This window comes from Loxodonta africana, chromosome 7 (assembly GCF_030014295.1).
Source record: "Loxodonta africana isolate mLoxAfr1 chromosome 7, mLoxAfr1.hap2, whole genome shotgun sequence".
In the NCBI taxonomy this organism is placed as follows: Eukaryota; Metazoa; Chordata; class Mammalia; order Proboscidea; family Elephantidae; genus Loxodonta; species Loxodonta africana.
In genome coordinates this window covers 133025305-133045881 of record NC_087348.1, presented here as the reverse complement: position 1 = coordinate 133045881, position 20577 = coordinate 133025305, and the positions used below count along the sequence as shown (strand labels likewise).

The 20577-nt window shown below is 39.5% G+C and overlaps 1 protein-coding gene across 7 annotated transcripts in view; it reads left to right on the top strand.

Annotated features, from left to right (window-relative positions):
- The window catches only part of ALG9 (ALG9 alpha-1,2-mannosyltransferase), a 126539-nt gene that overhangs the window by 58508 nt on the left and 47454 nt on the right, over positions 1 to 20577 (top strand). For 4 of the 7 annotated variants that reach the window (XR_002787133.2, XR_010322523.1, XM_023554782.2 and 1 more), the window contains exons 12-13: positions 267 to 414; positions 1677 to 1806. Coding sequence is in view for 4 of the 7 variants with exons in the window: in XM_023554782.2 (XP_023410550.1) it covers positions 267 to 414; positions 1677 to 1806 (278 nt within the window). In the remaining 3 variants the exon portion in view is untranslated. Of the gene's footprint in view, positions 1 to 266; positions 415 to 1676; positions 1813 to 20577 lie in introns of all 7 variants that reach the window. The other 3 variants (XR_010322522.1, XM_023554781.2, XM_010595454.3) reach the window with 1 other exon arrangement.

Here is a 20577-nt window from a genome sequence, read left to right as displayed (position 1 = left end):
ATTATATGGACCCAGAACATTAAAATGTGCTCAAAGAACATGAAGTTAGAAAGGTGAAAGGGCATAAAGAAGGCAAGAAAGCAAATTATGTAACCGTCTTCCTATTAAAGAAGCTTCCTCAGAACAGGCTTCCTGCTGGAGTTACTGTGGCCCTTTAGCACTCATAGTTCACATGGATTACAGTGGGACATTAGCACACATTATAATTAAATGTCAGAATCTCATCTTACTCATCTTTGGCTTTCACTAACCTTTCTCCCTTTCAGGATATCACGGGCCCCTTGATTTGTATCCAGAATTTCACCGAATTGCTACGGACCCAACCATCCACACTGTCCCAGAAGGCAGACCTGTGAATGTCTGTGTTGGAAAGGAGTGGTATCGATTTCCCAGCAGCTTCCTTCTGCCTGATAAGTAAGTTGTCCTTTAATTCCCAGTGTTTTAAATCACGGAGAAAAAAATAGCAATTTTACAGCAATGTCTTCTTAATTTTTCTTTCATTTTGGAGTTTTCACAGGAAGTTATTGACTAATTGATTTACCATCTCAGAGAGGTGTGGAATCTGCATCTCGTCCCATCTCCTGCATTCAGTAGGGCAGAATGCTCAAACCAGTGATTGGCCATGTACCCTGCACTGCCCGTAGCCACACGTGTCTGGGGACTTCTGAAAACACATTGGGCCCCTGGCTCATGCCACTGGCTCTTTCTTAGGATTTGTATTTAAATTTCTGTAATTACCTGATATTAATCTACTTCTAAAAGCAGTTGGGAAACTCTAGCTGGAAGAATGTTTTTAGAGGAGGAATTTTTTTCCATCCAGTAGTGGTGAACCTTCTCCACCAACTTGTGAACACTAGGGAAAGCTGTGGTTAGGACATCTGGGCCGCTTTCCTCCATGCTGTCTGGTGGATATGGTGGCATAGGCGCTGGGCTTCCTTACATTTACTTGGCTCAGACTGGGAAGAATCCTATTTAGGTAAAAGGGAAATCTGGTTAAGATGAACTGTGTTACTCCGTTTGAGAACTGGCTTCAGCAGCTTAATTTACCTGGTTTGTCTTGTGCTTGATAAAGACCCTGTATCAGTCATTAATAATTACGTTAAAATGTGTTTTTTAAGTATTGACTGTGCCTTTGCTTTTTACATTCAAAATCATTTCATAACTAAAGATACTTTTGAGGATTAGTCATGAACAAAGTACTTCTACTGTAGTGTGTTCTTAGTGTTGAATATTAAATTCTACTCTACCTGATAAAGTTGCTTTCTTTTTTTTAATTTTTAAGAATTTTTTTTTCTTTTTTGCCAATTTAACATTTTTTACATACACAATTCAGGAATTTGCTTTAATTTTCATAGGTCCCCTGATCACAAGGCAATAAACTTCAAAGCTTCTTTGGTTGTTCGATGATAAGACCATTTGGTTGCAGATTTCACTGCTGAGACTTGGCGAAATGGGTTGTGAGACTCTAATTTTAAATTTCTCAACGATCCGGGATTGATTTGTGACCTCTGTCTCAGTGCTCCTTGGTTGAGATTTTAGCAGAAATATTTTTTCTCCAAATGAAATGTTTTTCACATGACTTACTATTTTTTTTTTTTTTTTTTGGTTTGTTTCAAGTACATTTAGCAATATGATCCCCCTGTGTGTTTCTTACTCTCCTTATTTGTTTCTGACAGTTGGCAGCTTCAGTTCATTCCATCAGAGTTCAGGGGCCAGTTACCTAAACCTTTTGCTGAGAGACCACTGGCCACCCGGATTGTTCCTACTGATATGAATAACCAGAACCTAGAAGAGCCATCCAGATATGTAAGGGTAACATTCTCCTCTTCCTTCTTTGAAAAGAGTTATACCCCTAAAGTCTGGTTGGCATGCATATGAAAGCACTGACGAAATGGGAATTTCTTAGAAAGTGATTTCTTTAGGCTGAGAGATGTGCCAACTGTTGTTGAGAAATGGTGAATAGTATCACTTTTATTTTCAAATTACCTCTTGCCTTATTTTCTTTCTATGTAAAACATATAATTCAGTATAATCTAAGCTTTCAGGTAGGCTGGAAATTTTCTTAGGTACAATTTGAACCATCGTTTACAAACACATTCCGAAACTTATCATTCCTTAGCTCATTAAAATGCTTGGTGAGGGACTTCCCAGCTTTATCAGGTGGACCTTTGACTTAACTATTAGTATATTCTGGTTTTTAGAAAATGAAGAGTCAGTGAACACTGTTTTCATAGCGAGTGCCATGGGGCAACCTCTGCCAGTGCCATGCTCTCCCACCTACTTTTCTTCATGCTTCTGAGATCCCGTGCTAATTTTATTTCAGTTCCTTTAAAAGGTGACACTTCTGACATTTGATACTTGTAAAACCTTTGATACTGGAAAAGGTGAGAGCAATAAAGGTAATGCTCCTCTTAGTTCCCAGAGATGGCAAAAGATCATTTTATAGAATTATTAGAAAGCACACCTTTTCGCTACCTACCTGTTAAAGGAACGTTTAACAGTTTAAATGTCAAGTACATTTCATTTAGATTATTATATGTTATATGCTTAAGATGTAAAATCTCAGGACTTCCAGTTCGCTTCTGAAGCAAACCTGCAAGCCCCATAAGGCCTTTATCTCTCACATTAGGGCTGGTTAGACTTCCATGGAGACCTTTTGGGTTATGAGTGAAATTCTTATTGTGTAAGTTTTAACTGTAAACTGCAAAATAGACTTCTTAAGACACATACTTGGGGTGGCCTCCTGAGAAGGTAAAATACGTATTTCTACCAAGTGGCTGATATTAGGGCTTCATTTTTCTAACTTAAAGCTCTGGTTCCTGTACATGAAAACACCCCTGGGCAGGGTAAACTGGTGTTGGTGATTTTCATTTTAGTTATAGATACTCTCCTGAGATCAGGCTTTGATATACAGCTTTGAGGGAAAGCTGCCTATAAAATCTGCGGTGGTCTTTTATATATTTCTTAGGCTTTGGTCCCCCCACATGTCTGTCAGTTTGTTGTACTGTGGGGGCTTGCGTGTTGCTGTGATGCTGGAAGCTATCCCACCAGTATTCAGATACCAGCAGGGTCACCCGTGAAGGACAGGTTTCAGCTGAGCTTCCAGACCAAGACAGAATAGGAAGAAGGACCCGACAGTCTACTTCTGAAAAGCATTAGCTAGTGAAAATCTTACGAGTAGCAGCGGAACATCGTCTGATATAGTGCTGGAAGATGAGGCCCCCAGGTTGGAAGGCACCCAAAAGATGACTAGGGAAGAGCTGCCTCCTCAAAGTAGAGTCGACCTTAATGACGTGGATGGAGTAAAGCTTTCTGGACCTTCGTTTGCAGATGTGGCACGACTCAAAATGAGAAGAAATAGTTGCAAACATCCATTAATGGTTGGAACCTGGAATGTACAAAGTATGAATCTAGGAAAATTGGAAATCGTGAAAAATGAAATGGAATGCATAAACATCGATATCCTAGGCATTACCGAGCTGAAATGGACTGGCAATGGCCATTTTGAATCAAACAATCATATAGTCTACTATGCTGGGAATGACAACTCGAAGAGGAATGGTGTTGCATTCATCGTCAAAAAGAACATTTCAAGATCTATCCTGAAGTACAGTGCTGTCAGTGATAGGATAATATACATACGCCTACAAGGAAGACCAGTTAATACAACTGTTATTCAAATTTACGCACCAACCACTAGGGCCAAAGGTGAAGAAACAGAAGATTTTTATCAGCTGCTGAAGTCTGAAATTGATCGAACATGCAATCAAGATGCATTGATAATTACTGGCGATTGGAATGCGAAAGTTGGAAACAAAGAAAAAGGATCAGTAGTTGGAAAATATGGCCTTGGTGATAGAAAAAATGCCAGAGATCGAATGATAGAATTTTGCAAGACCAATGACTTCTTCATTGCAAATACCTTCTTCCACCAACATAAACGGTGACTATACACATGGACCTCGCCAGAACGAACACACAGAAATCAAATTGACTACATCTGTGGAAAGAGACGATGGAAAAGCTCAATATCATCAGTCAGAACAAGGCTGGGGCTGACTGTGGAGCAGACCATCAATTGCTCCTATGCAAGTTCAAACTGAAACTGAAGAAAATCAGAGCAAGTCCATGAGAGCCGAAATATGACCTTGAGTATATCCCACCTGAATTGAGAGACCATCTGAAGAATAGATTTGACACATTGAACACTAGTGACTAAAGACCAGACGAGGTCTAGAATGACATCAAGGACATCTTACACGAAGAAAGAAGAGGTCACTGAAAAGACAGGAAAGAAAGGAAAGACCAAGATGGATGTCAGAGAAGACTCTGACACTTACTCATGAACGTCGAGCAGCTAAAGCAAAAGGAAGAATTGATGAAGTAAAAGAACTGAACAGAAGATTTCAAAGGGCGTTTTGAGAAGACAAAGTAAAGTATTATAATGACATGTGCAAAGAGATGGAGGTAGAAAACCAAAAGGGAAGAACAAGCCTGGTGTTTCTCAAGCTGAAAGAACTGAAGAAAAAATTCAAGCCTTGAGTTGCAATAGTGAAGGATTCCATGGGGAAAATATTAAACGATGCAGGAAGTATCAAAAGAAGATGGAAGGAATACACAGAGTCATTATACCAAAAAGAATTAGTCGATGTTCAACCATTTCAAGAGGTGGCATATGATCAGGAACCGATGGTACTGAAGGAAGAAGTCCAAGCTGCTCTGAAGGCATTGGCAAAAACCAAGGCTCCAGGAATTGATGGAATATCAATTGAGATGTTTTCAGTAAACAGATGCAGCACTGGAGGTGCTTACTCGCCTATGCCAAGAAATATGGAAGACAGCTTCCTGGCCAACTTACTGGAAGAGATCCGTATTTCTGCCTATTCCCAAGGAAGGTGATCCAACTGAATGTGGAAATTATAGAACAATATCATTAATATCACACACAAGCAAAATTTTGCTGAAGATCATTCAAAAATGGCTGTAGCAGTATATTGACAGGGAATTGCCAGAAATTCAGGCCAGTTTCAGAAGAGGACATGGAACCAAGGATATCATTGCTGATGTCAGATGGATCCTGGCTGAAAGCAGAGAATACCAGAAGGATGTTTACCTGTGTTTTATTGACTGTACAAAGGCATTCGACTGTGTGGATCATAACAAACTCTAGATAACATGGGGAAGAATGGGAATTCCAGAACACTTAATTGTGCTCATGAGGAACCTTTACATAGATCAAGAGGCAGTTGTTCGGACAGAACAAGGGAATACTGATTGGTTTAAAGTCAGGAAACATATGCGTCAGGGTTGTATTCTTTCACCATGCCTATTCAATCTGTATGCTGAGCAAATAATCCGAGAAGCTGGACTATATGAAGAAGAACAGGGCATCAGGATTGGAGGAAGACTCATTAACAACCTGCGTTATGCAGGTAGCACAACCTTGCTTGCTGAAAGTGAAGAGGACTTGAAGCACTTACTAATGAAAGTCAAAGACCACAACCTTCAGTATGGAATGCACGTCAACATAAACAAAACTAAAATCCTCACAAGTGGACCAATGAGCAACTTCATGATAAACGGAGAAAAGATTGAAGTTGTCAAGGATTTCATTTTACTTGGATCCACAATCAACAGCCATGGAAGCAGCAGTCAAGAAATCAAAAGACGCGTTGCATTGGGCAAATCTGCTGCAAAGGACCTTTTCAAAGTGTTGGAGAGCAAAGATGTCACCCTGAAGACCAAGGTGTGCCTGACCCAAGCCATGGTATTTTCGATTGCATCATATGCATGTGAAAGCTGGACAATGAATAAGGAAGGCTGAAGAAGAATTGATGCTTTTGAATTGTGGTGTTGGCGAATATTGAATATACCATGGACTGCCAAAAGAACGAACAAATCTGTCTTAGAAGAAGTACAGCCAGAATGCTCCTTAGAGGCAAGGGTGGCAGAACTGTGTCATACATACTTTGGACATGTTGTCAGGAGGGATGAGTCCCTGGAGAAGGACATCGTGCTTGGCAGAGTACAGCGTCAGCGGAAAAGAGGAAGACCCTCAACGAGGTGGATTGATACAGTGACTGTAGTGGTGAGCTCAGGCATAACAATTGTAAGGATGGCTCAGGACTGGGCAGTGTTTCGTTCTGTTGTGCCTAGGGTCACTATGAGTCGGAACCGACTCGACGGCACCTAACAACAACAACAGGCTTTGGTCACTGGTTGTCTCTGGTTAAATCATATTTCCATATTCTCTGCTACCAGACATTCTTAAATTTGGTTAAGTGATTCAATATTTGCTTTTCCTGAAAGGTGAAATTTTTCCGAATGCTCGTGGGAGTCGCCAAACTGCTGACTGATAAAAGCAGGGACAAACAAGTTGGATATATCTGCATGTTGTGTAGTGTCTGTCATTGTCCCTTGTTCACATTCCTGGGGTTGAAGAGTTTTTTTTGCAGGGTTCTTTTTGTGTTCTGGCTTCAATGGCTTTTCCTGCATGCTGAGGGGAAAAAAAGGGGAAGTACCTTCCAAATCCAGTCTACTGCAAATACCTTTAACTTTTTGGAAAGTAGGAAGGGATATTTATGGCTTCCTGTGTTCTGTGTGAACTGTAACCAGGGATTCACTAATTGCAGTCCACTATTTAAAAAGATACTTGTTTTTCTCTGATGATAAAGTAATATACATTAGTTGTATAAAATAATGAAAGCTACAGATAAGGAAAAAATCATCTCTAATCTCATTACCCACGAATTAACACTGTTACCATTTTGTTGTTTTCCTCTTTCAGCTCCTTTTTTCCCCTTTGCATATATATATGTACACAGGAGCCCCTGGTGGCACAGTGGTTAAGTATTCAGCCGCTAACCAAAAGATCAGCAGTGACTCCACCAGCCACTCCTTGGAAACCCTATGGGGCAGTCCTACTCTGTCCTGTATGGTCGCTAGGAGTTGGAATTGACTCAGTGGCAATAGGATTTGGTGTGAATTTTGGTTTTTTGGAATATATGTGCATATGTATGTAAACAAAAATCTCAGTTATTTTAAAAAATTTGTTGTGTTTAGTTCTTTAAGAAATAGTACCAGATTCAAAACTCTAGTGGCCAGGTTACGTCAATAGGAGCACATGCTATGCTACATTCGATGCTTGTCACATCTGGTATCAGTCCTGGTTCATTCAAAAAGGCAGACGTGGTGGTTAATATCGTGTGTCAACTTGGCTGGGCCATGATTCTCAGTGGTTTGGCAGTTGTATGATGATGTGATCACCTCCACAGAGAGACCTGCTGTGAGTAGCCAATCAGTTAGAAGGGAGTTTCCTTGGGGGTATGTCCTGCATCAAATACAAGTGGACTTTCTGACAAGGCTTGCAGGTTTTTCCTTGCTCTGGATCCTGCATCTGGCTCTTATTTGTCTGAACTCTGGTTCTTGGGACTTGAGCTAGCAGCTTACCTGCAGTCTTGCCTGCTGATCTTGGGCTTCGTCAGTCTTTGCTGCCTGTGAACAAGAGCCCTGCTGTCTGACCTGCTGATCTTGGGTTTGCCAGCACCTGTAGCTGCATGAATCAGGAGAAGCCTCTATCTTGATCCACAGATTTGGGACATTCCAGCTTCTACAACCACTTGAGTCATTTCCTTGATACAAATCTCTCTATATATGTATTTATAGGCTTTACTGGTTTTGCTTCTCTAGAGAACCCAGCCTAAGACATCATCCTCCATGATGTGATCTGATGTGATCAGCCAATCAGTTGTAAGGGGAGTTTCCTCAGGGGTGTGCCCTGCATCCAAAATATATGTGGACATTCTTGCAAAGCTTGCTGGCTTACTCTGGATCCTGCTTCTGGCTCATCATCATCAGCTCTCTGGTTCTTGGGACTTGAACCAGTTACCTGCCGTATTGCCTGTCGATCTTGGAATTTGTTACCCTGCACAGCCTGTGAGCCAGCAGCCTGCTGTCTGACCTGTCAGTCTTGGGTTCGTCAGTCCTTATAGCTATGTGAGTCAGGAGAACCCTTCCAGCCTGACACCTGACCCACGGACTTGGGACTTGTCAGCCTCTACAACCACGTGAGCCATTTCCTTGGATTAATCTCTCTCTCTATGTGTATGTGTATATGTGCTTCACTGGTTTTGCTTCTCTAGAGAACCCAGGTGAAGGCAGCAAATAATGGTGTTCTCCATCCTTCCTGAGCATGCTAATTGGCAGCATTATTTGTATCTCCCTTTTGGCTTTGAGTGACATGTTTTAGCTAACCCTTGGCTTCACTACTAAATGGTTCAGTCTGTCCCTGTTTCTGTTCTGTATGAAAACTAGGAAACATATAACCTCTTTTATTTCACTAGCTTATCAAGAATTAGGAGTGAGTGTTTGTAAGGGCTTTGTGGTTTTACTACATTGCTGTAACTATTAGAGAAATATATATATATATTTTTGTAAATTGCTTCATGGTAGGTATTGAGTAGTTGTTGAACATCTATTATTACAGTGGCACATGACAAGATTTTCTGCCAGAATCAGGATCTGATTTTAGAAGGCTACGTGGAGAGACACATAACCCTAACACTGTAACTTTTTATTTCTTGACAAAGCCAAATTTTTGCTCACTATTTGAAGGTAAATGATATCCTTCCAGCTCCAAGTCTGGTATCTGATTTTGGAGCTACCTAGTCAATGGATAGACTTTGGAGAAAAGACAGCTGTTGAGGAAGGAGCTTACAGATAAGACTAGTCTTTGACTTTGATTTAATGCTTAAACAGACCCTCTGAAGGCTTGCTCATCTGTTATCTTTGAAAAAATAAATTGGCTATTGATTAGTTTTTTACTAAACAGTAAAAAATAAAAAATAAATAATTTTTTATTAATACAGTCCATTCTGCTATAACATATGCATTTCTAAAAATCTTTGCACAAGAAAAACCACAAGACTTTTGGGAAAAAATGGGGTTGGGGACACAATGCTCAAGAACTTTGTTGGTGACACATTAAAAAAAAACTGGGAACCTAATAAAAATGGAAGCTTAGTAAATCAACAATTTATTGTATAAGGATCATCACAGAGCTGGTTCCTCTGAGGCAGAGGTTAAAGGTGTCCCAAGTGCCCAGCTTTTCTGAACTGCTGTCCCACTCCATCGTCTCTAACATCGGCTACTCCTCTTCCCCTCAGTACTCTCCCTCCCCTCTTTGGGTTCTGTAATTTCCTGCAGTGTCTCGCAGAACTCATGAACCGTATGCACAGTTAGGTGGTTTATTAGGGGAAGTAACAGGGTATAACTCTAGATCAGGAATGACTCAGAAGTAACAGGAACAACTCAGGGTACGGTTCCTGATCAGAACAGCTTCTTGCCCTCTGCTGCTAGGCCTTCCTGGGAGTCTTCTGCCGCTGGGCCCTGCAAGTATTTCAACTCTTAGCTCTGAGCTCCATGGGTTGGCAAGCCCTACCCCTGCCATCTTGCGCCGGGCTCCTGGTTCCTGCCATCTTGTGCCGCTATTGCTCTTGCTACTGTTGTGCCACCGCTGTCTCATGCTGTCTTTTGTGTTGCAGCTCCTTCTTCTGTCTTTCTTTATCTCGTTTTAAGCCTACTGGAATGGCAAAGCTGACCAATCCCCTTATCAGGGTTCCATGTACCTTATTTGCATTATTAGCAACGCTGTCCAATCCCCTTGGTGGGCCAGAGGCACCTTATTTGCATAGTCCCACCCAGTCATTTTGTAGGAGTCACAAGACCATGCGTTGCTAAGAAGGGCCATATTAAGTAATTCACTCTTCCGCACACAGTTTTACATATGTTAAATGGTTAAAAAAGTACACAAATACTGCAATAAATATGACACTTTACCTTGAAAATGACCTGAAGTTTGCTTGTGGAAATAATGTTGGAAGGGTTACAACTTGTGGAATAATGAAAGGCGGGTTATCTGAAATCTGACAGGAAGTTGTAACACCAGGTATAGACGATGTGGCTCGTCACACCCACACGGTGAAATGAGGGAGCAGTCGTTTGAGTGTTTGCTTTGTGTGTGCGCTCTGTATATTCCTACAGTGATTGGTTCAGCTGGGTACAGTCTTTTGCATTTACCTAGTGTCTCCTATGGATGAAATGACATATAAGAAAATTGTGAAAAGTGAATTATACTCAAATCGTTCCCTAATATATCAATTGTATTGGAAAAATTTGCATTTTTAAAGCAAGTGTTATAGCAAAACTGACTGTATATTCACTGAGATCTTGATTTTGTCCTTCTTTATCCCTGCTTTTTCCATTAACTAGTGGAAAGAGCTATGGATTTGCAAGGGATTTTAAGAGGTCATAGGAGCCCTGGTGGTACAGCAGTTAAGCGCTCGGCTGCTAACTGAAAGGTCGGTGGTTCAAACCCATCATCTGCTCTGCAGGAGAAGGATGTGGCAGACGACTTCTGTAAAGATTACAGCCTTGGAGACCCCATGGGGCAGTTGTATGCTGTCCTGTAGGGTTTCTACGGCAGCAGGTTACAGGTCGTAGAGTCTATGTCTCTTCATTTTGTGGGTGAAGAAACTGAAACTCACATAGGTCATAACTTGACAAAGATTAACCCTAGGATAAGAAACTTGATTTCAAGATTCTCCAGTATTTTTTTCTACCTCCTCTAACTGCTAAAACTGCTCATAGTTTATACCACATGGTATATATCACTTGAATATATGTTTTCATGTAACAGTTAATTATTCTTTGATGTGACAGGGCTGAAAAGACATTAAGTAGCTGAGCGTTACCTTTAAAAAAAAATTAGTTTCCATTTCTAGAGTTCTGTTTTATGTATGCCAGATACTTTTCAGTAGTAAATATTCTGTTTATTAATTAGGAGAAATGATCAGCCCCCTCCCTTTCTTTCTTCTCTTTTTTTGTTGTTCTTTTCTCTCTTTTAATCCTTTCTCCTTCCCTTATTGGAAGTCCTTATTGGAGAAGAGAATTATTGCCCTATAGGTCTCCTCGTTAGTTCTTACCTGGCTTGGGTATCAAAATGAGCAGATTGAAATTGCTGTGGAATAAGATTGGAATCCACTAAGATTGAAAAGGCTGTTCAAAATACTTCTTTAAAATTAATTCTTTAGCATCTATTATGTTGACCCTCAGAAATGAAGCAATGTTTCCATGGTCTATATTGATTGAAAGACCAACAGTTTTTACCTGCGAGTTTACTTTTTTACAGTGCAGTGAATTTTTACTTGTGAGATTTAAGATTCAGTCAACAAATATGCATTTTGCAAGGCACTATGAGGGACAGAGAAACTATAAGATAGTCTGTGCCTCTAGGTTACAGATTTTTAAAATTTAAATTGCAGTATATGTAAAAGAAAAAAAGAAAAGCCAGAAAAATACTTGAAATCTTTCCCTATCAAATGTTTCCTCCCAGGCACCAGTGTTCCTGTTTCAATAAAGGGTTGATGACTGGCGGCATGATACAGTGACAAGAACACTGGACTGGGAGTTAGGAGAGTCTGTGATTCTTTTCTAAAATTGAGTGGAATGTATTTTCTTCTTAAATGACTTTCTGAATTACCAAGACCCTTGCATCTCTTTCTAATTTGCTGTAACTATACCTGAAATCCAGTTGGAATGTTTATATTTCAGCTGGTCTCATTGCCTATTTTCTAATAAAATATTCAGTGGTGGCAAAGGCTTATTTTGGGACATGATTCCTGGCCTGATGAGCAGAGTACATGGAAGTCCACATGCTGCTCTGTCCAAAAGGGTTCGCTCGCACTGTGTGGTGCTACCTGAGTGTGATGCAGATGTTTGGGAGTTGAGAAGATGTCACTGCAGACGCCACCCCTGGTAGAGTCTCTATTACAGCTGATGAGAAAAAGCTGTAAGAAATGATTATTCCTCCGGAACTCGTCATAACTTACCCCTCCCCTCACAAAATGCACACCTCCTATTACTGGTGTTTTGATCTCTGTCTCAGGGTTCTTCTTTGAGAGTATACATTTTTGTTTTACATCTGGGGTAGTGTTAGATTGTCATCCTTACCATATGTTTATTAATAAAATCTGAATAATATGATATTTATTATCAATAAATTAGGTTGAATTGCCCCACCACTACCTTTTTTTCTTTTAGTTTAGAGGTGCTAATTTGTTATTCTCCAAAACTTCTAGTGAGTTGTCAGAAACTGAAAGAAGTTGCATTTCTTTCAAAATGAGTTTTAAATGCTTGTGTTTTACAGAATCTTAAACTATAGCATATTTTTAGCTTCGACAGCTGATTGATGTGTAGCCTGTGACTAATGAAATAAAACACATTTTTGTTTCACGATCATATGTTAATGTCACCCTACAATTTTGTTATTTTTGTTGCAAGAGAGGATGATTAAATCTGAAGAAAAAAAAAATGAGCTGTTTGGTATAACTTTAAGGAAAGTTTAAATCCAGTCTTTTGAGTTTTGAATTGGAGATCATGTGGTTATGGAGAGTAGTCTCAGATTTCCCAGTGAGCGATATTGACAAAATTGAGAGAAGAAACTATTCTTTCAGATTCTAACTCAACTGGTGTTACTTTAGCTTTTAGAGCTAAAGGAAAGTAGTCACCTGGTTTACCAGGGACTCAAACAGTCACACTAAAATAGTGTATATAGCATAATCCAGATTTTGTGAGGAAAAACCAATATATGCAGAAAAAAAGGTCTGGAACATACACTATCAAGTTGATGGTGGTTTTCTTTGGGTGGTGGGGTTAGAGGTGATTTTTTAAAGTATCTTTTTCTTATATTTTTATAATATGTTTTACTTTCATCATTTGAAAAAAATAACCAACCATAATAGGGGCTGTAGATTTTCAAGTCTTCAAAACTATCAGGTAGATCTCTGGTGTGCTTTACAAACAACACTTAGCATGCTGCCCATTGATGTTGGGTTTCCCTTCTTTGAGCACAAGGAAGTTTCTTCAACTCAAAATTTGGAGATGAATTTCTTATTAGGTAATTTTAGCCTCTTAACCTTCTGGCCTCTCCTTAATTAAGTTGTTTTCAGTCATTGTATCTAAAACTGTCTTTGCTGCTCTTTTTGCAAATTAAATCTAGATTGCTTTAAAAAAAAATAGATGCGGTTTACCTATTTACAAGCTATGAGGAAAGATTTTTTTAAAACTTAAAAGAGGATGCTACTGTGGGTAAGGCAAATAGACTATGAAGTAGTATGTTTAACTTCTCAGAGCAGGAGAGGGGTATATTTAATTTGTCTGTTGCAATTCTGCCAGAAGCCTCGTCCATCTGGTAAGTGTGCCAGAGACTACTTGTTCACAGGGTCAGTTCCAACAGTCGTGGGTCACTGGCTTAAAAAGACAATGATCTGTAAATCTTATCACCACGATAGTGTGCGTCTCCAATCTTTTGGCATCTTTTTCATTAATCTTTTTCTAAATGTTCTTCATTCTGTACATTCCTTGGTTCGTTCACTCATCTCTTCATTCAAACTTTTATCGTCTCTATGTACTGAGAATACAAAGGTGACAAAAAGCATTTGTCATTTGGGGAACACCCCCAACAAGAAATAAAAAGAAAGAAAACTATGAAGGATAAAAGGAATTGGAGGAAACAAAAACAATGTAGGGAAGCAGAAAAAAAAAAAATAAACTTCTGTAATTAATATTCCTTGATAGATTTTCTGAATGTAGGCTACATAAAGCAAGAACATATGCTTTGGAAAAATAATGTCATGAATATTTTTTAAATTAGTAGAATGATTACAGGATAAAGTTGAAGAAATCTCCCATAACCTAACAATACAAATAAACCAAAAGAAAAAGAAAAGCTAGATACAGTATCCAGTTAGCAAGAGATCCAAAAAGAGAGAACAGATGAAATGGAGCAAAGGAAATTGCCAAAGAAATAATTTAACAACTGAAGGACATCAGTTTTTAGTTTGAAAGAACCCATGAAGTATACCTAAAATGATGAATGAGAAAAGATGCACATCAAGATGTATTAAGTACCAAAAGATGTTAGTGTATTTTATTTGATAATTCAAAGATCAAAAGCTACCAAAAAGCTGGAAGACACTTGAATAGTTTCCTCTGGGAAGCTGAACAGAGGAATGGGGAGAGTTGGGGTGTGTACTACTGTTTTTCACGATAACTGTTTGTACTGCTTAATTTTTTAAACTATGTCGCCTTGACCTTTGCTTTTGGGGGTGGGGTGGGGTCACAGCTTTTGCTGTGGTGTTTGTCTGGAGTTGAGTGGATATTATGTAAAAGTGTTGTTCCTCACATCCTGAGGTCCCTAGCCAGTCTGCCTTCTCTATTTTTCAGAGCCTCATGTTTGTTTTGGAGCCCTGATGCCACAGTGGTTAAGTGTTCAGCTGCTAACCAAAAGGTCAGCAGTTGGAATCCACCAGCCGCTCCTTGGAAAGCCTATGGGGCAGTTCTGCTCTGTCCTATAGGGTCGCTATGAGTTGGAATCAAAGGCAATGGGTTTTATGTTTGTTTTACACGTAATGCCCAGGGTTTTTACCTTACCTCGATGGCACTAGAAAAAAAAAAAAAAAAAGGTGGGAGGAATAGGGAAAAGTATCTGTTCTTGTTTTTCATTTGCCTTCTTCTTTTAGCATATCAGATTCAGTATTTCATTGATAAGAGGCCCTAGGTTTTTGTTTCTAAGCCTCTTCTCGATTTTCTCCTGAAAGTTGTTTTGTATTTCTTTCTATGTGTGTGTATGTGTGTGTGTGTGTGTGTGTGTGTGTGTGTGTGTGTGTGTTTAAATCATACCTTTTGGACTAGAGTATCTGGTTTTATGATTTTATTTGGGCATTTTTCTCCTGTCTTTTTAGCTTTTAGTTTAAAATGTTCTTTATCTGGTTGGAAGTTCTCCTGGCAAGGGATACATTCTGACCCTTGCCAGGAACTCACTATTCCTGTGAGCCATAATCCAGAAAAAGAATCCTATTATTTGCCGCCATTATTTATCTTTAGCTCTTCATTTTCCTTATTTTTCTATTCCAAAGTCTCAAGCTTTACTTGAAAAGAAATTGAAAATGTCATCTCTTTGCTTCAGGGACCTTCAACATCATACCTATGACTTCAGAGTCATCTAAAATAAGGTCTGACTTCCTTCTGTCATTTGTTTCCAATGTGAATTGGTTGAGGTTAGTGTTTGACAGATTTCTGTCTCTTAGTTGGTTCCCTATCAATTTTGATATATTGAAAGAAAATAGAATACTTTTCTATTAGCCGTGTTAGAGTCAGTGTAAGGCGGGGCCAAGATGGAATATACAGATGCTCCCAGCGAGCCCTCTTAAAACAAAGACCCGAAAAAACAAGTGAAATGAGTATATTTATGACAAGCTAGGAGCCCTGAACATCAAAGGCAAGGTTAGAAAACAAACTGAGGGGCAGGGGGAGGAAGAGATGGTTCAGAAGTGGAGAGGATTTACCGGACCTGAATCGCTGGGAGCCCTCAGGCAACACTCCCAGGAGAGGCTGTGGCAGGCTGGTACTAGCGTTCGGCCGCAATTGCCTCAGGGAGAGGAAGCCAGCCACACAGCCTACTCAGACCTCTGGAACCAGAGAATAATGGCGCTCTTGGCAAAAGCTAAGTATTTGTGTATATTTTACCTTGCCTTCCTGCTCCCGAGCCAGCTTCAGCAGCTGATTTCTCTGGGCCTGAGATAGGCCCCGTTGAACACCTAGAGCCATCCTCCCAACCTTGGACAAGGAATAAATTTGCAATTGGGGGAAAAGATAATTTGACAACTCCACTAAATGGGGGAGCTCAGGACAGAAGCAGCTCTTGTCCAGGCATAAACTGTCTGTGGACTTTGAGTACCTTTCCCCTCTGCATGGACCTGTGTGGGCCTGTTTCAGGAGAATAGGCCCTTGTTGGCAGACTACAACTGTTCCAGCTGTGTGGAGGGGAGGTGGGTGTTTGTTGTTTGACATTGCTTTGCCTGTTAAACAGGGTCCTCACCTATGCACATCAGGGGCCTAAGGACTGGTGGCTCCACTCGGGTCACTCAGCCACCCGTGACAGGGGTCCAAGGATAACTGGTACCTCCCAGTCCTTACAGCCAAAAACATTGGGTGCCCATGGTCCATCTGCAGAACCCACCTACCTGTACACTCTAGGGAACAGGGACATGCTTTCCTCAGAGACACTTGGGACGATTCTCAGCCCCCTGCCTTGTTCAGAGCATGACTGCCTGCTGCAACCAGATACTGGTACCTACACCAATCACCCCTGCCCCTGTAAGACTGTAGGACAGAGCCTGTACCACATACTTGATGATCAGCTACCTGGACACCTGAGCTGAATTCATACAGGAAAAGTGAATGGACTCCTAGACTGATATACCTGATAACAGCTCTAGCCAGCTGGGGTCAGGACACCAGAGCTCCAAAGGCGAAAATAATCAAGCTGGCTCACTCAAGCAACCCATCTGGGTATATCAAAACAAAACAAAGCAAGAAGCTACAACACAGTAAGTAAACATAAAATAAACTAATACAATAACTTATAGATGGCTTGGAGACAACAATCAATATCAAGTCACTAAAGAAACAGACCATGATCACCTCAACAAGCTCTCAAAACAAAGAATCCAGGGATCTTCTAGATGAAAGTACATTCCTGGAATTACCAGAGGCAGAATACAAAAGATTAATATACAGAACCCTTCAAGACATCAGGAAGGAAATAAGGCAATATGCAGAACAAGCCAAGGAACACACAGATGAAGCTACTGAAGAAATAAAAAGATGATTCAGGAACATAATGAAAAATTTAATAAGCTAGAAAGATCCATAGACAGACAGCAATTAGAAATTCAGAAGATTAACAATAAAATTACAGAAGTAGACAACTCAGTAGAAAGTCAGAGGAGCAGAATTGAGCAAGTAGAAGGCAGAATTTGTGAACTTGAAGATAAATCACTTGGTACCAGTATATTTGAAGAAAAATCAGATGAAAGAATTAAAAAAAAAAAAAAGAAGAAACCTTAAGAATCATGTAGGACTCTTTCAAGAGAAATAACCTATGAGTGACTGGAGTACCAGAACAGGGAGGGATACCAGAAAATACAGAGAGAATTGTTGAGGATTTGTTGGCAGATGAGAAGATACCTATCCAAGATGCTCATCGAACTCCACATAAGGTAGATGTTAAAAGAAGGTCACCAAGACATGCTATAATCAAACTTGCCAAAACCAAAGATAGAGAATTTTAAGAGCAGCTAGGGATAAATGAAAAGTCATGTGCAAAGGAGAGTCAATAAGAAAAAGCTTGGACTACTCGGCAGAAATCATGCAGGCAAGAAGGCAGTGGGATGACTTACATAAAAAATTGAAGGAAAAAAATTGCCTGCCAAGAATCATATATCCAGCAAAACTGTCTCTCAAATATGAGGGTGAAATTAGGACATTTCCAGATAAACAGAAGTTGAGGGAATTTGTAAAGACCAGACCAAAACTACAAGAAATACTAAAGGGAGTTCTTTGGTTAGAAAATCAAAAATATCAGGTATCGACCTAAGACTAGAACACTGGGCAGAGCAACCAGAAGTTAACCCAGACAGGGAAATCACAAAAATAAATCAAGGTAAGAGGACGCTTAGAACAGGGAAACAGTGATGTTATTATGTAAAAGAAGTCAACATTAAAACAATAGAGACTAAGAAATGTAGTCCATTAGCCGTGTTAGATCTGTTTCATGCAGATGCTCACTGAAGCTATCAGTATCACTTATTTTTTTCAGTACTTGAAAAATATCATGCCACTTCCTTCTGGCCTCCACAGTTTCTTAGGTGAAATTGTCATTTCAATTGCTTCCCACCCCCTGGAGGCAAAACGTCATCACTTAGAGTCACTAATCGAAACTAATGCAAAGCCTAACTCACTATCTTCCACCTAGCCTGTTTGTCTGGTTCACTTATACCTGTAGGTCTTTATGAAGGTAGTTTGCTATTGCCGTAGTACCACTGTTTGTTTTTCACCACCTTCCCTCCAGCTAGTCTACCAAACCGCTTTTCAGGCTATAGATCCGTTTTCTCCAGAAGCTCCTTACAGATTAAACAAAGGAGAGCTACTAATATTTTTTTGTTTTCTTATTGTGACCCAATAGTCCTGTGGCCATTTACCCTGCCCCACTCCCAATAATTATGCACTACCCATTTCACCTAAAAAATCCACTTAATCTTTTGAAAAATCCATTTACTCTTAATGTATATAATATAACCAATCCTCAATTATGTTAGTAGAAGAAATATGGCATAGATAAACGCTCATTTACAAATATGCTTTGTTACTAGCACTTCAATATGAGAATGAGATATTGTTGGAATTGGCAGAATTTCAAATAGACCAACCAGTTGCCCGTTTAAACATGACATAGGAAAACCAGAAAATTGGTCACCTTCCCCAGTCCTTTTCATCCTCTTAGCTCTTCCCAACATTTCAAGCCAGGAACAAACCATATGATTTCACAGCTTGGTGTTGATGCAAACTAACCTAGGTAGAGCTTCGTCTATTGAATTTACACTGTCTTGAATGGGTTATGAAAAAATTGTGAAATTGTTTGGGTTTAGAAAGACATTCCTTCTTAGATCACAAAATGTAAACCAGGAACTGGTAATAATATCAATTAATTGATCAGTTAAGCAGAGAAAATTATAATAGTTAAAGGTTTCATGACTGTGTTTTGCTAACTTTGGATAATTGAGAATTAACTTCCTCTTACTTTTTAATTATACTTTGGCATAATGGCTTTGTTTATTGGCTGTTCAAAGTTTATTCATTTGGAATTGTCCAGTTTAGTAAACTCCTAAATGGCAAGAATTTATCTATTATAGTTTATCTTTCTCTGGTCTCCTTTTACATTGTAATGAGCATATAAAAACCTTCAAGAAAAATACGAACATTTTGGAAAAAAGGGCATATGACTTTTTGTGTATATGACTCAGCTTAGCCCTAAGGTAGAAATTCTCTAAAAGTGGTATGACTTATTTTTCTTTTGTTTCCTAATTTGCTACTTAATAGGCCTTTGATGATAGTGGCGATAGTGAATTTAGTCATAAATACTAATGAATATAAAATGCTATAGATACATTCTTGAAATATTCTAAATAAACATATTTTAAGGCCAGATTTACAAAAGAAACACTGAATTTGCTATTGTAAACTGAAAGGGATTAAGCAATCTCCCATGCTTTCCCAGTTTACGAAATCTGTGTTCTTACAGAAAGTAGTAGTTTTTTTTCTATTGCAGTATGTTGTTGAGAACTTAGGAGGGAACATCTAGATTGAGCTTTACTGAGTGGCATCACCACTGTCCTGGGTGTTTACTCCCAAGGAAAACATAGTTTCATTCCATTTGACACTTCTGATCAGTTGGTAGGAGCCCTGTGGCGCAGCGATTAAGCACTTGGCTGTGACTGAAAGGTCAACAGTTCGAACTCACCAGCAGCTCCCCAAGAGAAAGATGTGGTAGTCTACTTCTGTAAAGATTACAGCTGCAACCTTTTCGGCTACAGAGCAGTTTTTCTTTTTTTTTTTTTTTTTATAGGGTAGCTATGAGTCAAAATTGACTTGCTGGCAGTGGGATCAGTTGGTAGGGGCTAACTGGAGCCCCTGGTTTAAAAAGCCTGATGGGATTGTATCCAGGTTTAGCAGAACAGTGCCACATTAGTGGTGTCTGACATGTGCAGTGGGAAGGGACACAACTGTGAGCATTCCATATTTGTCATAACCCAGTTTCAGGATGGATCTGTATAGTTGTCTTAGTTATCTAGTACTGCTGTAGCAGAAATCCGTAAGTGGTTGGCTTTAACAAATAGCAGTGTATTTTCTCACAGTTTAGGTAACTAGAAGTCTGAATTCAGGACATCTCCTCTGGGGGAATGTCCTTGTTTTTTTAAGCTTTTGTTCCTTGGTGATCTTCATGTGGCCTGGTATCTATCTTCCCCCATCTTAGCTTGTTTGCTTGCTTAATCTGCTCTTTTATATCTCAAAGGAGATAGATTTAAGATACACTCTACACTAATATTGCCACATTAATATCACCCCTCCCCCCCCCCTCAAAAAAATGCTTCTGTTTTCTGGAAGAGATTGTGCAGAATTAGTATCATTTCTTCCTTAAATGCTTGGTAGAATTCACCAGTGAAGCCATATGGGCCTAGTGCTTTCTTTTTTGAAAGGTTATTAATTATTGATTCAGTTTCCTTAATAGGTATATGTCTGTTAGGATGCTTTTCTTCTCCTTTGTGAGTTTTGGCAGATTGTACCATTCAAGGAATTTATCTGTTTCGTCTAAGTTATCAAATTATGAGCATAGAGCTGTTCATAATATTCCTTTATTATTCTTTTAAGTAGTCCCTGAGTGGTACAAATAGTTAAATGCTAGACTGCTAGCTGAAAGGTTTGTCATGGAGGACATAGATGTCTTTCAGGGGCTAGAAGCTAAGGAAAGAAATTATTGGTTTTATAGATAGCTGGTTGTAGTTTTTAACAGTTTGGTGTTCAGAGTTGTCCAGAATCCTGGTGCAGCCGGTGATCATTCTTTCCGTCAACATGTCTTTTTGACTGTCTACTGTATGCCAGGTACTGTACCAGGCTCCC